General features: G+C 36.9%; 1 protein-coding gene across 3 annotated transcripts in view; it reads right to left on the bottom strand.

The window, feature by feature from the left end:
* LOC114353010 (uncharacterized) overlaps positions 1 to 18,837 on the bottom strand; it is a 69,911-nt gene that overhangs the window by 47,507 nt on the left and 3,567 nt on the right. For all 3 annotated transcript variants that reach the window (XM_028304801.1, XM_028304804.1, XM_028304803.1), the window contains exon 2: positions 6,961 to 7,380. In XM_028304801.1, the coding sequence (XP_028160602.1) occupies positions 6,961 to 7,373 (413 nt within the window). In that variant the 5' untranslated portion in view covers positions 7,374 to 7,380. The remainder of the gene's footprint in view (positions 1 to 6,960; positions 7,381 to 18,837) is intronic.

Genomic DNA, 18,837 nt, shown 5'->3' with positions numbered 1-18,837 from the left:
TAATTTCGATTTACAAGGTCTAATGCCCGTTTTCACCATCAATCCCTAATTTTTAAGTGACCCTTATTATTATTATTTTTTTATTATTATGGGGTATTCCTTTATTTATATTTTTGTCTTAATTTTAATTTTTTTTACAATGTTAATTACTAAAACAATAATAAAAAAAACTTAAAACTAGTTTATCCGCTGGCAGCGGAGCAGGGCCCAAGCTAACGGTGGTCAGAGTCAGTTATTTATTATTATTATTATTACTAGACTGTCGATATTACTGGATATTAATGGTGTAATGTTTTAGAATTAATAATAAGTACACTTAACATCAAACAAATCGCACCTTCCGCGACGCGAATTTTAAAGATTTTTTTCTGGCACAATAATGGTGCCCCAACAATATTGGTGATATTTGAAAGCCCAATAAATATACTTAAAGATAAACACTTTAATTTCTTGATAAATGATTTTTTTTAACATGATGACTAACATAATTATACCGTAAATGTGACTTGAAAAAACAAAAAACCCGACTGCGTAAAAATTAAATAAAACAAACCTTAGTGTTCACAAATGCAGTCGGAGGCATCAATGACTATTTATTTTGTTGGTGATACTTATGTATTTGATGCCTCCGACTGCATTTGTGAAGGCTTGTTTTAATCTTTTTAGTTGTTTTTTACGCAGTTGGGTTTTGTTCCCCATACATAGATAGATACTATCCGTTCGCTTTAAGTTTGCCGCTGGCGATATGACGTCACTCGAAAGGAATCGCCTATAACTTTAACAAACTATGTTTAAAATATTTTTTATTTATTATTATTGATAAAAAATGTGTATTTGCGTAAAATAAGACATATCAATTGCGTTTAATCACTAGCGGTTGGGAGAGGGGACGCGCATTCCACGGACCGGCAAACTTAGCGCGAACGGGTAGTACCCCACTCGATAGGTTTTGAGAAAAAAAAATTTTTTTTGAAGACAAGATGGCGCCTGTAATCCGCTATGTGTGCTATCGTGTATATGTGTGCTATATATATTGTGCCGCTAATTTGTTGCTAAAACTTACTAAATTAGGAAGCGCTTAGTAAATAAACTTTTAATCGCCAATTCACCCTTGACCGAAGTATTTTCAGCAGTCTAGTAACAAAATTACATAACGGAACAAACGTACGGACGCAAAGTGCAATTGCTGGTGAATTAATTCTTATTACAAAGCAATACGTTTCAATTTGTAAAAAAACAACTTTTAAAATTGTTGTAATTCACCTCAAAGTGAAATACAATTTTGTATTTTAACAGAAAGAAAATAAGGTTTTATTTAGTTTGGATGCGCAAGCGCTTCCTATGTAAAAATAAATAAATTTCGTGGCTAAGAGACGCATCAGTTGCCAAGACTTGTGGCGTGACTAAAAGGGTGACGATGGGTTAGGAAAATTTAAGTACATTATTCATATTATCATCATCCTTTATGATATCGTCGGTTCACCCCGATCCATCCGGCCCACAAGGCGGACAGAAGTACATACATTATTTCGAACTCAAAACTTGATTCAGTCTCGGGTATTTTAAACTGATTTAAGTATTTTAAAATGGGACAATATTATTTGATCCTCTAAAAACTAATTGATCTTTTTTGTATGTGCACTTTTAAAAATAAATGATGTTTTTTATTATATTTTATCTTTATATTAATTATTGGGTCTATATCAGTTGATCTACGGATAAATTATGAATGATCTTCATTAAAGGTAACATAATATTTATGTTTAACATACTCTTTTAATATTTGGTAAACAAAAATAATATTTGATCCTCTTTTTTAGTTATTGATCTTTAATTTTGTTGATTTGATGATTTTTATATCAAGTTTGACTTTTAATATTGATCACCTAATAAATACATTTCGATCTATGCATAACTTAACTTTAAAATATATTTGATCTAATAAAAATATTATTGGTTAATATTTTTAATTAAAAAATATCTTTTAATTTACGCGGTACTTTGTGGTTGAGTGACAATCGTCCGTCATTGGTTACTGAGTTGGCCAAGGGCTTAGCGGCCAATTAGCAAGCAGAATGGTACATTGCCATGTTTGTTTAAATTAAAAGCTTTGCTTAGTTTGGGACTAGAGGCGCTATGTAAAATAATTTCTTACTTCTGACATCCCTGAACGCAACATAATTTTTACCTCTTTATTTTTTTCAAATCGCAAGGTTGATTTTCTCTTAGTATACCGATCTCGACCGTGATCAGTGACCATAAAGTCATCTGTCAACGGGTCGATTAGACACGATAAAAGCACTAAACGATATGTTTACTTTTAGTGCGACATCGGGTCGTAAGGACCTGATAAGTTTTTTTTTTCCAAATATTTACTGTGTTTGACGAAACAACTGCAAAACAATATTTTATCTTTCGTACTACTGAAAAGACCGAATATATCCATCCCGCACCAACGCATCCAGCACCTAAGGTCAATTCGACCCGATAACGCAGTGTGAATGTGTTACGTATGCTTTTTTAATAAAAAAAAATCTTTGAACATCAAATGCCTTTAAATAGTTTCCATCCTTTGACTACAACTTAATAAAAATAAGTACCATAACATAATTATTTTGAAGATTATTTGATATAGACAAAAAATAATTTATACAAATCGAATTATTTAAAAAAGTATCACAATGTTGAATATTTGGTGCTCATTTCTTTTATGTTTGAGGACCAACAAGTAACGATCAGATATAATTTTTACATCTCAAATTTTTTTTGCGTAGTTCAAAAGAGGTTAAAATATCGATCGATTTTATTTATTTTATGTCTCAAAGAAAGAGGATCAATCATTAAAATAGATGACCCTTTAGATTTTTTTATTTGCCATTTTTGCTAATTTAAAAAGATCATTTAAATACATGCCTTTTAAAATCATTGGTCGATTAGAAATTTCAACCAAATTCAGAAAAAGTCCGTCATTTCGTAATATACGTGACGTAAAGTTTCAAGAAAGAAGTTCAAGAAAGAAGTGTGGTAGAACAGAAAACTAATTTAGAAGCAATTTAATATTTATTTACAGTGTGTACATTGTCAGTACAGTCCTGAATTGTCTCCGAAAAAGCAAAACCATGGCGGCCCTACCCTTCAGACTAGTCGTTTGCCGGCTTGTTAATAATAAATCGTCTGTGTTCGACGATTCATTGACAGTCGCAGCTCAGAATCACCTGCTTTGACCGAATGACCCTGTTGGACTGTGGACTTTTTCATCCGTGCGAAAAATCACGAAAAAGTTTCATTTTTTCATTAGTAATTATTACTTCAATGCATGCAATTCTTAGGTTATTATTTTTCAAACTTCCCGAAAAAGTAATAATTAAACCATAATGTCACAATAAGACCTTCATGTCTTGTCACTTTTTTCTTTTTAGGTAGAGTTAATACTTTCAGCAGGCTGCACATTAGTAAGTATGCCTATGCCTCAACTGTTTATTAAAAAGTTTAATTTTAGAATCGGATGGCTTAACTTTTTTCTTACGAATTAAATTCGAAATTTGATTTTGGAACTTCGGAATGTATACTAGTGATGTCACGACATCTAGTCACAGCTAGTATTTATAGCCAAAAGAAACAGCACTTTACAAACAAAATGTTCCTTGCCCTGGGTTTTGGGTTGCGCCATCTTACTTTAAATTATAACTATAAAAACACCGGCTAAAGTTAAGGTAATGCAACTGAGCCTTTATTTTCATTGGGTCATTACTTATTTATTTTTATTTTATTTTAAAATAACAATAACTCATTTGCTATTAATAATAAATAGTTTGCCTGTTCATTGACGTCTCAACAAACTCATCATCAGCTGGCTTGACACAATGACCCACTGCATTGTATCCTCAATGAGATTCTGTAAATAACTTTGTCATCAACTTATGGAAGTTTCCTTAATTTAAACTTAAATTATAAAACTGTAGAGTTTGTTTGTTTGAATCTTTGAATACGCTAATCTCAGGAAGAAATGGTCCGATTTGAAAAAATCTTTCAGTGTTAGATAGCCCACTTATCAAGGAAGGCTATAGGCTAATAATGTCATCACGCTAAGATAAGTAATTATTCCACGTGGACGAAGTAGTACCTAATCTTCAAAAAATACTAACCTAGGCCACCCGTAGGTATTTCTGTCAGTCATGAGTTTGAGACAAGCTGTCGTTGACGAATGATCGATGACGTAAGAGTGAGGTTAAATAGTGGTAATTTGGGTTATTTTGCAAAAATAAAGATAGTCTGATATTCTCTACTGCTGACAGGCTGTCCTAAAATGAGATATCGCTTCTTTACTTTGTAAATTGTAACAGGTGCCCAACATCTCTTTCTACATTAACAACTCATTTAGGGGAAAGTAGTACGAGATGATCCCCTTAAGCGGGAATCGCTGTAAAATACATATTTTTCAAGGTAAACCAAAAATAAAGACGATTACTACTAGTATATTTATCTATCCAACTTTCCTTATACTCAAAACCAGAAATTAATTAAGGTTTCATTAAAATATTTCATTTTTTGCAAAACCTTACAAAGTGATCATCTTGTACACCCCTGTGGGTAAGATGATCCCCCAGGTAGGGGTAAGATGATCCCTATGATTCTGTTCTATGATCTATTCTTTTCTGGTTATATTCCTTTCGGAGTACATAATTATGCGAACAAATCGTTAAAAAGTTAGAAAAGAAAAACATTTACGAATTAAATAACGAAAATAACTGATTCTTTCTTAGTACCTGCTAAAAAACATTTAAATAATTGAAACGCTTTTTGGCTGGAGCTGTGTTGAATATATCACAAATAAATTCACCTGCTTCATCACCCTCTACCCCACCACATTCTTTATGGCCCCATTTTCCACATGCATAACATTTTATCCATCCTTCACCCTTGGTATCGCTTGAAAACTTTTCTGTTCAGTACAGCCATTCAGTATCATCTCCTTCAGACTCAGGTGAGTTATATGAAGTTCTCTTTCTTTTATTTCACTTCCCTTTACCTACTCCATTGACTTTTTTGTTTTAATTCCCAGGGATCATCTCGTACATATAGGAAGGGATCATCTTGACCCAAGTCCCACTTTTTGTAAAATATTTGCTAAAATAATCTACAAGTACGCGGCTACGTTTTTATAGCCAAAATATTAAAATTAAACTTATTAGAAAGCCTAACGACAGCAGTAATTACATTAAACATTGTTTGAATAAAAGTAACATAAGCTCAAAGTCATGCCTATTTTAGATCAGAAGTACACAATTTTTCTTTTTTCTCATCAAATTCGATGTATCGCTCACGCCACCATTACGATTTGACTGAGGCGGGGATGTGTCCAGAGCTATGTTTTACCAGTGAAAGAAACTAAATGACGTTAGTGGTTTCAGCACAATCGCGAAAGATCATCTTACCCCAGGGGATCAACTCGTACTACTTTCCCCTAATTTTCGTAGTTTATGAACGAGCTAGTTAGAGAAGCAAAAGACCTGCGCGAGTGGTTCGCGAAATGCGTGTCTATTTGAATTTTTTGAAATTAGTCACAGCATTCAGAGTTCGTAGTTTTGTTTAATGTTTTTATTTTATTTACATTAGTGTCATTTAAAAAAAATCGGTCGTCAAATATTAGCAAATTTTACGTAAAAATTGTCAAATAATATTTTTTATCTGTTAAAAAAAGACTTGTTGACAGATCGATTGGTAGCAACCTATAATGAGGGCAATCAATATTATTTTTGGATGGCTATTTTTAATTCGTAGAGAGCGGGATCCATCGGTTCACAAGTGCAATGTAAATATTGTGGGTTTACGATACCGCTAAAGACGTTAAGTAATACTTGGGGAGTAGTAATAAAAGGATTTTAAGACTTTTTCATTCGTTCGCCGCGTGATTCCGATAGAGATCCTCCAAAAGTTGATGTGCCCTTACTAGGTCCACATTGTATTTAACTGCTTAATTTGTAAGACCTAATGTGAATATAGTTTGTTTCAGCCGAAAGACGTCCACTGCTGGAAAAAGGCCTCCCTCAAGGATTTCCACAAAGACCGGTCCTGCGCCGCTCGCATCCAGGCACTTGAAAGAAAGAAAGAAAGAAAGAAAAGTATTTATTCGATGCAACCTTCACCAGATCGTCGGTCCACCTAGTGGGAGGTCTGCCCACGCTACGTCTTCGGGCTCGTGGTCGCCACTCAAGAACTTTCCTGCCCCAGCGGCCATCAGCTCTACGAGCTATGTGCCCCGCCTACTGCCACTTGATTTTAGCGATTCTAATGCAATAAAACAATGCAATGGAGGACTGTTGTGGACGTCCTCTGCCCCAACTAGGGGACATATTAAAACTTTAGGTCTACAAATTCAAACAAAGATTGTTATTAATCAACAAGGGCAAAGTAATAAACTTAACAAAAAGACAAAAAAAAAATCAATGACTTATTGAATTGGTTTCATCCACATACCTCAATGTTTAAAGGAATCTAAAGATACGTGCTTATGTCATCCTGGACGTGTACAAAGAATGTATTATAAAGTTATAATCGCCACTGTTTCAAACGATGATAATTTTAAACACATTGGTAATGACCGATGGTATTTAATAGTTATATTAACCTTAGCTTTACATAAAAAGTCGTTAGGTTGACTTTACTCTTTACCGAAAAAATGACATTTTTAACCGAAATCAAAAAAGAGTTTTTTTATCCAGACGCGACGTCGCCTTATAGTGCCAAAAAATGATGGCAATCGTTTTGGCATCGCTGGCGATTGATATGAGTATGACCCTACTCTAGTGGCGCTATACTGGTGAGTGCAAATGCGATAGTGCTTCTACCACTTCAGTGCCACTGTCTTCGCCACTAGCAAACAAGTGACAGTGACCAGTCCGCCAACTGGGGAGCGCTAAAACGATGGCCCTCAATAATAAAAAATAAGTTAGAACTTACCCGTCAGCCCCAACAGATGTCTCTTTCGCCGTGATGCCGTTAAAATGGATCCGATTCTCCACTTCACCATCAACAAGAAAATCCGTCATCACAAAGTTCACAATCTTCTTATTCAACCTCCTTCGCAAATATCTTATGTCACTTAAAACCTCCTTGTCACTAAAACTGACGTTCACATTAGGCAGCACATGTGTATGCTTATGCCTCCACTTCGGTTCGTTTAAAAAGTTATTTGAATTTGTAATGTTTGATTTTGGAACTAGGGGCACCAGTTCGTCACTAGAATCACTGTCGTCACAGCTAGTGCTGCCCAAAAGGAACAGCATGAGTATCGGCGCACGGAACATTTTGCCCCACGACACTAGCTTCGCGAAGCTCGACTTTTTCTTCGCTTTCGGTGATTTCAACTCCATTTTTAATCTGTGAAAAAGAAAAAGTTTTTATTAATCAAGTAAATTATAATTATCTTGTCAAATAAATTGTTTGAACACTTCGTTGGCTAATAGGCAAATGATTGCCTAGATGATTTTTTTGCCCACGTACTTAGAAATAAGAGATGTAATGTGGACATACTCGTAGTTTCATTCTGGAGTCGGTAGAAAATTAATCCACACCACCTGTATGGATTTTAATTTTCGTGAAAGGAACATCTTGAAAATTGATGTTAGTTAAAAAACAGAACAAAAAAACACGAGTTTTATTTTTTGGAAATTTCTTCATTAAGAAAAGAAATCAATGCAGTTTTAAACTTAACACGCAAGAAATCACGAGATAGTAATTATACCTACTTAAGTTTCATTTAATTTATCAATTTAAGGTAATGTTTGCCATAAGATCAGAAGACATTTTAAGACCTGTCTGGACCGCCATCTTGTTGTTCACCTTGCTTGTTCAAGAGAAATTCGTGCGGTCATTAAAAATTTTATGTTACGTCAAAGAGCCATTTCTGAAACATTTTTGTGCGTTAATTATTAGGAATTACCTACCGCATGTTCCAAGGATTCATTTGAGCTATACCTTTAACCTTTTCTGGTTTTTACTGGTAAGTAAGGCTACCTGTCTTACATCCAGAGGCCCTGGGTTCAATTTCCTTGGTCTGGTTGGTGGTAACCTTGCCTAAATCTGTCACCATAGCAACAATGTACAGCATTATTGTCTCGGCAGTTTTAGGTAAGTTAGCCAGTTCCTATGTGGTCGAGGATTCTATATGAAACTCGCTTACACCTTGCCTGATCATCATTTTTAGGTGAGATGCAAGCCAAGAAGCTTTTCTGTTGGGAATAAAAAACCTATTAAACCTAGGTCGCGGGAAGTAGGTGCAAGCAGCAGGACCGGTGGTTATGGAAATCCTTGGGGGTATACCTAATCCTAAACCCTTGAGATTTTGTCTCTACCAAAATTGGACCTGCAACGTTAACCACCTTATTATCCCAAATATTAGTTCCAAAAAAATATTTTTTCACGCGTACTTTTTCTACCAAAAATATCGAGTGACACCACACTCCGGGCCTAATCAAACACAGCTAGTGTCACGTTACGACGCGGTCTCATTTACTTGTGAGGCGAAATTAAAAACTATGCCGACTCAGTGTGTTTGAGATGAAGGAATTCGGTCAAGAGCGAGCGTGATAGATCACCTGAGTCAAAAAATTGAGATCTTCCTTTTTGAAGTAGGTTAAAAAATTCAATAAAGCAGGCGACAAAATCGATCTTTAGCAGGCCTGGCTCACTCCGCGTGGTACATCCGATAATTACCTACAGCGAAGCGCCCCGCCGGCGGGTATTATATCAGTCGAGTGTCAACGCGCGCGCCCGTCGGGACTTCATGTTTTGCCTTTAATAAATAATTTCTTTTGAATACAATTTATGATGTTTTAAGAATTTTATCGTTAAAATATTAACTATTACCTTTCCGTGTAGGTAAATGAAACGGAAGAGTAACATCGATACACCAAATTACGACAAGCTAGTTCTTTTACCATAATGCATAGGTACCCCAACAATATTTAGTAAAAAATAAATTGTTGCCAAAGTACCGCGAGTAACATTAGATAAAGTTTGTGCAAAGCCAAATACAAATATGATTTTCGGGTGTAGCCTTTCGTGTTTGCGTAGTAAGTAGGTAGGCATGATGACGTCATTCTATCTTCTGTGATAGTAGGTATGTTTAATTTATTTGTCTTATGTTAAAATAGGTATGAATGAAGACATTTTATTAAAATAAGTACTTTTTATCCTAAGTAGGTAAATATTTAAAATGTTATTTTTACAAAGGTAAAATAACACTAATGTCCGTGTTGCACCCACTCCTCTGAAGGTTGGAGACTCTACACTCGAAGTTGTTGACAATTATGTATACCTGGGACAAACAGTCCAGTTAGGTAGGTCCAACTTCGAGAAAGAGGTCAATCGTCGAATCCAACTCGGATGGGCAGCGTTCGGGAAGCTTCGCCATATACTCACGTCCGAAATACCGCAGTGTCTTAAGTCGAAAGTATTTGACCAATGCGTGTTGCCAGTGATGGTATACGGATCTGAGACGTGGTCGCTTACTATGGGCCTCATAAGAAGGCTCAAGGTCACCCAAAGGGCGATGGAGCGGGCTATGCTCGGAGTTTCCCTGCGTGATCGAATCAGAAATGAGGAGATCCGCAGGAGAACCAAAGTAACCGACATAGCTCGCAGAATTGCTAAAATCAAGTGGCAGTGGGCGGGGCACATAGCTCGTAGAGACGATGGCCGTTGGGGCAGGAAAGTTCTCGAGTGGCGACCACGGGCTGGAAGACGTAGCGTGGGCAGGCCTCCTACTAGGTGGACCGACGATCTGGTAAAGGTCGCGGGAAGAGCCTGGATGCGGGCAGCGCAGGACCGTTCATTGTGGAAAACCTTGGGGGAGGCCTTTGTCCAGCAGTGGACGTCATTTGGCTGAAACGACGAGGTCTAACTGTAAAGGTTGATGCAAACTAACTAATATTATTCAGGTTCAATTTACCACTATTATTATACTACAAGCTGTGCCCGCGACTTTGTACGCGTGAAAATAGTTTGAATAACATTTCCTGTTTTTCCGGAATGAGCAGATCCGTAAACGAACTTAAGTCGCTGACATAGCCCGACGGATTAGCAAGCTGAAGTGGCAATGGGCAGGTAGTACGGATAACAGACGGCCGATGGGGCAGCAAGGTTCGAAGTGGAGGCCGCGTACCGGAAAACGCAGCGTGGGACGTCCACCCACAAGGTGGACCGACGACATCATAAATGTAGCAGGAAGGTGCTGGACGCAGGCAGCTACCAACAGGGCAACATGGAAAGCATTGGGGGAGGCCTATGTTCAGCAGTGGACGTCCTATGGCAGAGATGATGATGATGATGATGATGATGATAAACATTTCCCGTTTTTCCAACATTTTTCTTTACCGCTGGCTGTGGGGTGATGTTATAAATAAAGCCTAAAGCCTTCCTCGATAAATTTGCGCAAACCAACACAAAAATATTTTTTTAAATCAGTAGTTCCTGAGATTAGCGCGTCCAAACAAACAAACTCTTCAGCTTTTTCGATTATATCGTTCAACTGAAAAACATTGTTTCAATTTCAGCTAAAAAACCTTGAAACGCAGTGTTCATGAAATTGTGATTGACACATCTTGAAAACAATGCCCTGAAAAAACATAATTGTATAATTTTAGGTTGTAACGATCAAAGTAGTCATAGAGACTTTCATTCTTAATACTATGTAAATCTAATATCTAAGGAGAATCAGGTTTCACTTCACTGCTACCCTGCTGCACCGGAATATGCGAACTCCTCCTATGTTCTTCTGATTAATTTCGTTGCGGGTCCAATGACAGTTTAACTTTCCCCCGGGACAAACTTGGCTTTCACTGGTTGGGTTATGGCGGTCAAGCTGTAGATCCTGGCTACACAGGAGTTGCAGCGGTGGGAACTAGAGATGGGAATAGTCCCGAGCGCCGGAACATAGTTCCTCTCTTTTTTTAAGTAGGTAATAAAAAATTGAAAATTTAACGAAATGTAACGTAACGTTACATAACTGTCTACGTGGGGCAAATCCTTGCAGTTTTCTTATCTGTTACATGAATTGAGAAATCAAACAAATCGCGTCATTTTTTATCTGATAATATTTAAATATCATCTATCACGAAAAATTATGTTAGGAACACGGCCTACCTTTAAACTAACTGAAACCCTTCAAAGGATTTTAAACCTTATTGTCATTATTATAAGAGCTAAGAGTTTACGTTACGATGTGCTAAATGATAATAATTACGTTCACGCACTTTTCTAAGGGCTGCCGGAAGATTTGAAAATTCAAATTTTTGAATTGTTCTAGAACGTTCTTTTGTTTGGCAAAAAGTTTTGGATAGGAAATAGTCTGTTTGGCCAAATTAAAAATAATAGGGCAGTTACTAGTTATAGTTGACAGTTGGCACCAACCAGCCCGTTTTGTCCCTAGACAAAACGCACTTTTTGATCGAATCGAAAATCGAATCCGTCAAAACTCCATACAAAAAAGGGGCTTTTCGACCACTTTTCGACTGGTTTGCGATTATAATTTGCACTTTGTCTAGACCCACAATACTTTATATGCGCTGTCAAATCGCTTTGTATGCCAAATTATGAATGACATCGCTTTTTCGCATCTCAGTTGGTAATAATTTATCAATTTCAAAGCTTAATCTTCTTTGAGTTTTGCATCCCGTTTTTGTCAGTTTTTTATTCGATTGGCAGCCCTGTCAGCAACCAGAGGAGCGCGTGCGCACATGATTTATGCGTTTGACGCCGCACAGCAAAAGCGCTCGGGTTCGCTCGCCTTTTTGTGGGAAGTACTTAGCGGGCACGGTAATACCGTGTAGTGGGTAAGTGGGAAGTAGTTAGTAGCTGCAGTTATTTGTAAATATACAGACAGCAGTACATTTGACTATGCATACGGAATTTCAGAAATAAGAATCTGCAAGGAACGCCACATTATTGGCACAATTTTCCTCTATTTTCATCCAGCCGCTGCCAGCTTTCTTTTTCAGATCGTCAGTCTATCAAGTAGGTTACATCACGTTTGCTAAGACAATATTACAGTCAGCAGGTACATAAATTGTAGTATATCACGCTAAATACTGTGGCTTTAAGCACTTGTTCAAATTTTCAGTTTCAAATTCAAATTCTTTATATCAAATGACGTAAATTGAGCCGCTTTTTTCCACTGGAAATAGCCATTTTTTTGTTCTTTCGGCCAAATTGGAGTTTATTAATTAACTAGCGGCCCACACTGGTTCAAGAAACGATAAAAATGGAATTAGCGATTTATTCACTTTTTTCGATGGAATCATGTGTAGAATGTTATAAAAAACGTTTTGTTTAAGTTCTATTTTTCTGAGAAATGCGTAGTTTTTGCTATATTACATGTTTTGTGTTTTATTTGTATGAAACGTTTCCTTCACGAGGCTCTTATTCAAAATGTTAAAATTTGTTAAAGATGACTACTTAAAGGTTTTAAAGAGTTATACTAATAGAAGCTAATACAGTAACAACTTTGTCCCAGTGCGTCCCCGTTTAGGATATAAGTGATATTTTCTAAGGTACGAAAAAGTATACAAAATATATGGATATAAGGCAACTTAATGATAATTTATTGATTTTCTAAAATAAAAAGAAGCTAACAATCATTCCAATCTTAATCTTTTATTATTCAACATCATCATCAACATCTATAAACTCAAAAGTTTCATCATTATTTGAAGCTAGTAAATTTTTAACTTCATTAGGAAGATGATATTTTGGACTCGCACTCATTTTTGGTCTTATTGTTGACAAAAAATGATCCGAAGAAATAAGTTTATTATTTAAAATATCACGAGGACACTTTTCGGTTAAATTTACGCGTATGAATCTCTCTGATCTTTCTAAAATCTTTATTCCGCGATTGTGCAGCTTCTTCCGATAGTGCCAATAGTGGCATAATATCTAAGTGCAAAGCAAAACCAACTGACATGAATAATTTAACAAAATTAAAACTGATCTTTAAATATCGATACGTACAAGTATGGCCTATCTTCATTGCACGCATGGATAGGGGCTATGGAGACTATATTACACATTGCTTATAGACTAGAATTTAAAACTTGGACAGTAAGAAGAAATAAAAAAAGCAATTATGGAGAAACGAAAACGCGCGATGAAACTGGATTGCTAATAGATATTGTGCAGCAAGGGGCTGGAACAACAAACAACGGAAATACTGCGCGTAGATTTTTTGCAGATCCAGAAAAACCATCCAACATCACTGGAGTTAGTCAAGATCTGATCGCTAGTAGGGATTGCAATCCGGTATCATTTTCAATCCGGCCGGATCCGGACGGATCCGGCCGGATTGCAAAGTTACTTGGTCTAGTACCTATTTAGTGATTTTTAGTTTTGATAATAGTACATAAAAAGAAAAATAAAATAAATAAATAAATAAATCTTTGGACAATTTCACACAGCGCCAGCTAGCCCCAAAGTAAGCAACTCAATGCTTGTGTTATGGGTGCTAGCTTAACGGATATACTACTTATATACTTTTTTTTTTCATTAAATACATACATATTATACATATTTACACCCAGACCCGTCACAGAAATTAAAATTCATCATTTCAATTTCTGCCCGGCCGGAAATCGAACCCGGGACCTCTCGGCATAGTAGTCCGTTCTGAACCACTACACCAAACGGCCGAAAATACGTATTTATGGAAAATAAAGTCACTTTTATTTATATTTTTCGGTATTAATTGTAATTTTTGGTAAGTACGTACTATTTGTCCTAATAAAATTATGAAAATTCTAAATAATAAAGTTAGTAATCAGTCTGACTTATTTCTGTATGTAAGTATCTGAAAGTACTTAAATAATAATACTGTTAAACTCCTATTAATAATTTACACATACTTAAATCAACAAAACAGTCTTTTAAATTTGTACTTATAAATTCAACTTCTGTTCTTTTTAAGAAATAATCTGACTTCTAAGAAACAATAAAACAAGAAGCATTTATTTTTTGCAAAGGAAAATGCAATGTAGTGTCGCGGCACGACTAGCGATCTGGCAAATGCGCGCGCGCTCGACTTTCCCAATTCACGTTCGCATATTTTTTGCTTTACCGGATCCGCCACCGGATCCGGCGCCGACTCACCGGATCCGGTAGGTCCAAAAACACACCGGATCCGCCGGATTACCGGATCCGCCGGACCGGATTGCAATCCCTAATCGCTAGGTTGTCTTTATTATTATGGGCTATGGCTTTCGGTGAGCAAATACACCACCAAAACCTTACTCAATATGGATGGGAAACCGCTGAGTTGTTCGTCAGTTTATACGGTTGGTATTACATACCATCCAGCATGCATAAGCTTCTTATACATGGAGGTGACATCATAAAGCACTTAGATATTATGCTTATAGGAGCACTATCGGAAGAAGCTGCAGAATCGCAGAATAAAGATTTTAGAAAGATCAGAGAGAATCATACGCGTAAATTTAACCGAAAAGTGACCAATCGTGATATTTTAAATAATAAACTTATTTCTTCGGATCATTTTTTGTCAACAATAAGACCAAAAATGAGTGCGAGTTCAAAATCTCCTCTTCCTAATGAACTAGCTTCAAATAATGATGAAACTTTTGAGTTTATAGATGTTGATGATGATGTTGAATAATAAAAGAATAAGATTGGAATGATTGTTAGCTTCTTTTTATTTTAGAAAATCAATAAATTATCATTAAGTTGCCTTATATCCATATAATTATTTTGTATACTTTTTCGTACCTTAGAAAATATCACTTATATCCTAAACGGGGACGCACTGGGACAAAGTTGTTACTGTATTAGCTTTTATTAGTATAACTCTTTAAAACCTTTAAGTAGTCATCTTTAACAAATTTTAACATTTTGAATAAGAGCCTCGTGAAGGAAACGTTTCATACAAATAAAACACAAAACATGTAATATAGCAAAAACTGCGCATTTCTCAGAAAAATAGAACTTAAACAAAACGTTTTTTATAACATTCTACACATGATTCCATCGAAAAAAGTGAATAAATCGCTAATTCCATTTTTATCGTTTCTTGAACCAGTGTGCGGCCGCCCGCGACTTCGTACGCGTGGATCCCGTTTTACCCCCTTAGGAATGGAGTTTCGTAAAATCCTTTGCCGTCTTAGCGGATGCCTACATCCGCTAAGACGTAGACGTCATAACATCTACCTGCATGCCAAATTTCAGCCCGAACCGTCCAGTGGTTTGGGCTGTGAGTTGATAGATCACTATGCCAGTCAGTCACCTTTGAGTTATAATATTTGGATTGTTCCAAGTATATCACAACTTTTCTGAACGTGTGCCAGCCATGGAACTTATCTTAGTATCAAGTGACGTAGGGTATCTTACGGTCCCTCTCGTACTATTAGTAGGTAGGCCTTTTTCAGTGCACTTTTATACGAGTTCCAAATAAAGCTCGCTCTACCACTTCGGGACAACATTATGGGCTGATGCTGAGAAGAAGTGGCGGAAGAAACTCAGTCACCTTTGTCAGCCTTTTATAGGTAAGGGCCGGAAGACGTAGTGCATGTGGGCAGGCAGACTAGGTGGACCGACGATCTGGTGAAGGTTGCGGGAAATTCCTGGATGCGGTCGTTATGGAAATCCTTGGAGGCCTTTGTCCAGCAGTGGACGTCATTTGGCTGAAACGAACGAGGTAAGTAGATTATGTATTAACAAAATTACCTTGCTTACTTTAAATTGTTTATTTTACTGCTCACCTATATGCGTTGTTTCTTAAAGGTCAGCCGAGACAATAGGGGGCCCGATTAGCTAATAATTAATTAAAATGCAGTCAATCGGACGCGTGGCGCACTAATTATACTAATTATGGACGACCATGTCCCGAATTGGTGACAGATTTGAAAATCAATTTTTAAAACTCATGAAACTCATTTATTTATGCATGTAGGCTTTACACGTCTCAGTATTAACCCTATCAATGCTTCAGGACAATAAATGGGCCAGTGCAGCGAAGAAGCAGAGCAAGAAACATTAAGTCATTAAGTCCGCCACTGTACAGTTATATGTGCAAAAGTGTAAATAAAAAAAAAATAAAAAAAAAGAAACTCAGCCACTATTGTCAGCCTCTTTTTTAAGGGTTTACAGACTATAAAATAAACATAGTTATAAATATTTAAGCGAGCTAGGAAGTTACGCATCCCAAACATTTTTATCTTTTAAAATAATCATTGACTTTATATTAGCCCTTTTTATTATGTTTTTTTTTTGCATTTGTTTTTAAAATCTTCGCTTCCCTGGCGTCTGCTCTTCCATCTGAGCTACTTAGACACTGGGTGAACCCGTCGAAATTTTCAAGTGTAATACGCTGTTATGACCAGCGTTTGTTTCATCAAAGTAATGTAGAATCTCGCAAAACTGGACTTTTCGTGTGAATATAAAAAAATATGTGTGTTGGGAATTCGAAACACGGGACTATTCCCACCTTTCGTTCCCGCCGCTGCAACTCCTGTGTAGCCAGGATCTACAGCTTGACCGCCAATAAAAACCCAACCAGTGAAGGCCAAGTTTGTCCGGAGGAAAGTTAAACTGTCATTGGACCCGCAACGAAATTAATCAGAAGAACATAGGAGGAGTTCGAGGTTAAGGTTTGATTTTCAGTGCAAGCAGTGTTAGTCACAACCTATCCATATAGATTGAGGTTTGGACTTTGTCCTTTGGCGTTGCCATAGCAAGATAAGAACACAATATTAGGTGATTTTCCGCGTTTGTAAACCCATAATATACCTACATAATTGCATTACGTTATACTTTATTTGTTATTGTTACAGAGATGATTACATGTGGCTCCGAAACGTGGCGTCTCTAGGTCTTATACAGAAGCTCAAAGTTGCACAGCGTGCTATGGAAAGAGCTATGCTCGGTGAATCAGAATGAGGATATCCGTAAACGAACTAAAGTCGCTGACATAGCCCGACGGATTAGCAAGCTGAAGTGGCATGGGCAGGGCACGTAGTACGCAGAACTGACGGCCGATGCGGCAGCAAGGTTCTGGAGTGGAGGCCACGTACCGAAAATCGCAGCGTGGGACCTCCACCCACAAGGTGGACCGATAAACGTAGCAGGAAGGCGCTGGATGCAGGCCGCTACCAACCGGGCGATGTGGAAATCATTGGGGGAGGCCTATGTTCAGCAGTGGACGTCCTGTTGGGCGACTTTGTACCTATAGACAAGACTAAGGCTGAGTTGCACCACCTAACACAAAAAACACCTGGTTATGAATAAAGAAATTTGAATTTGAATTTGAATTTAACTTTGACCGTAACTTTACGATAACCGGTGTTTTTGTATGGAGTTTAACAGATTTTTGACGTTTGTCAAAGTTAAAGTAAGATGGTGCAACCCAGCCTGAGCTATGTTGTACTACGTAAACTACAATTTGTTTGTAAACATGTTATTGTTTATGTTAACCCCGTTAACGCCAATAACACTTTCTATTTGACCCTTTAACCTTTTGCGCGACGACGCTCTAGTATTAATTTGATATCATTGTAATTGAAATTCATACTACTTAATATCATAAATGCGAAAGTTTGGATGTCTGGATGTTTGTTACTCTTTCTCGCAAAAACTACTGAACGGATTTTGATGAAACTTTACAGTATTATAGTTTATAACCGAGATTAACATATAGGCTATAATTTATGACGATCTATGACAAACTAAATTTTACGCGGGTGAAGTCGCGGGCAAAAGCTAGTAAATTATAAAATAAAAATAATACTACTATTAGTGACCGAGTTTGTGGCGGCGCTTCTTCTCAGCACTTCCCAAATGTTGGTCTCGAAGCGCTCAGGATAAAAAGATTATGAAACATGTAAAGGCTTCATAAGAGCAATATTTCAAGTTTTTTTATTAGTCTTTATAGGTACTGACGACTTTTAGTTCGGCCGACAGTTGGGTCGGTTTCCAATTTTCGTCTTTCTAGACACAAAACACTAATAATATTGTCAGTCCAACTATGCAAAACGTCGCGCATACATCTATAAACTTGTGCTGAAAGCCTCATCTCTCGTTGAGCGACCTATACCAAACATGAGACAATGCTCTTGGCCAAAACTTTTTGGCTTTTAGGACTTCCTAAACATAATTTACCTCCTTGGAAACCAAACCTCATTACTTCATTAGTTGACAGATTAAAAACTACAATCGCTGCCAGCTTTTAAAATTCGAACCGTCTGGCAAGCTCGCGCTTTCGCGGAATTAATTCGCGCCAAAAATAAACGTCATATTATTATTTCAAATTTGGATGCGTTTTGTTGAGCTGTCATGGCCGCACTTCACCCCTGTTGAGTGGTCTCACGTGGAATCCGTGATTTTGTCGTTTAATTGGGGACATTATGCACCGTGTTGTGTGATACTTAATTAGGCAGGATGTTAATGAAAAAGGTTTATCCAAAAAGGTGAAGCGATGTAATTCTATTTGTTAGAATGGGACCACGATCACGAGACCGCTTGCAGAAGTTTAACAGGAACGATGTAGCTAGCGTATTCGATATCCCAAATAAAACAAAGCAGTAATTACAGAGGGCCTATTGTGAGTTTACATCAAACACATTCGATGTCGAGCGCGTAAAAAAGTGACATTAAATATAATTAAGTTATAAACATAGTTTGATAAACTCACCACTCAGCCCGCTGTATCAGTCAAATTCTCTTAAAAAGTCGAGATTTTCACTACTTCACTTCTCTCAAATCCGCGTGGACTCAGTAAAAAAAAACTCATAAAACTAATTTATTTATGCAAGTACGCTTTTAAAAAGTACTTTTGCA

This window comes from Ostrinia furnacalis, unplaced genomic scaffold, assembly GCF_004193835.3.
Source record: "Ostrinia furnacalis isolate ACB-3 unplaced genomic scaffold, ASM419383v2 OfSCF1534, whole genome shotgun sequence".
NCBI classification, from domain to species: Eukaryota; Metazoa; Arthropoda; class Insecta; order Lepidoptera; family Crambidae; genus Ostrinia; species Ostrinia furnacalis.
The sequence above is the reverse complement of the archived record's forward strand: the minus strand, read 5'-3'. Positions and strand labels throughout refer to the sequence as shown.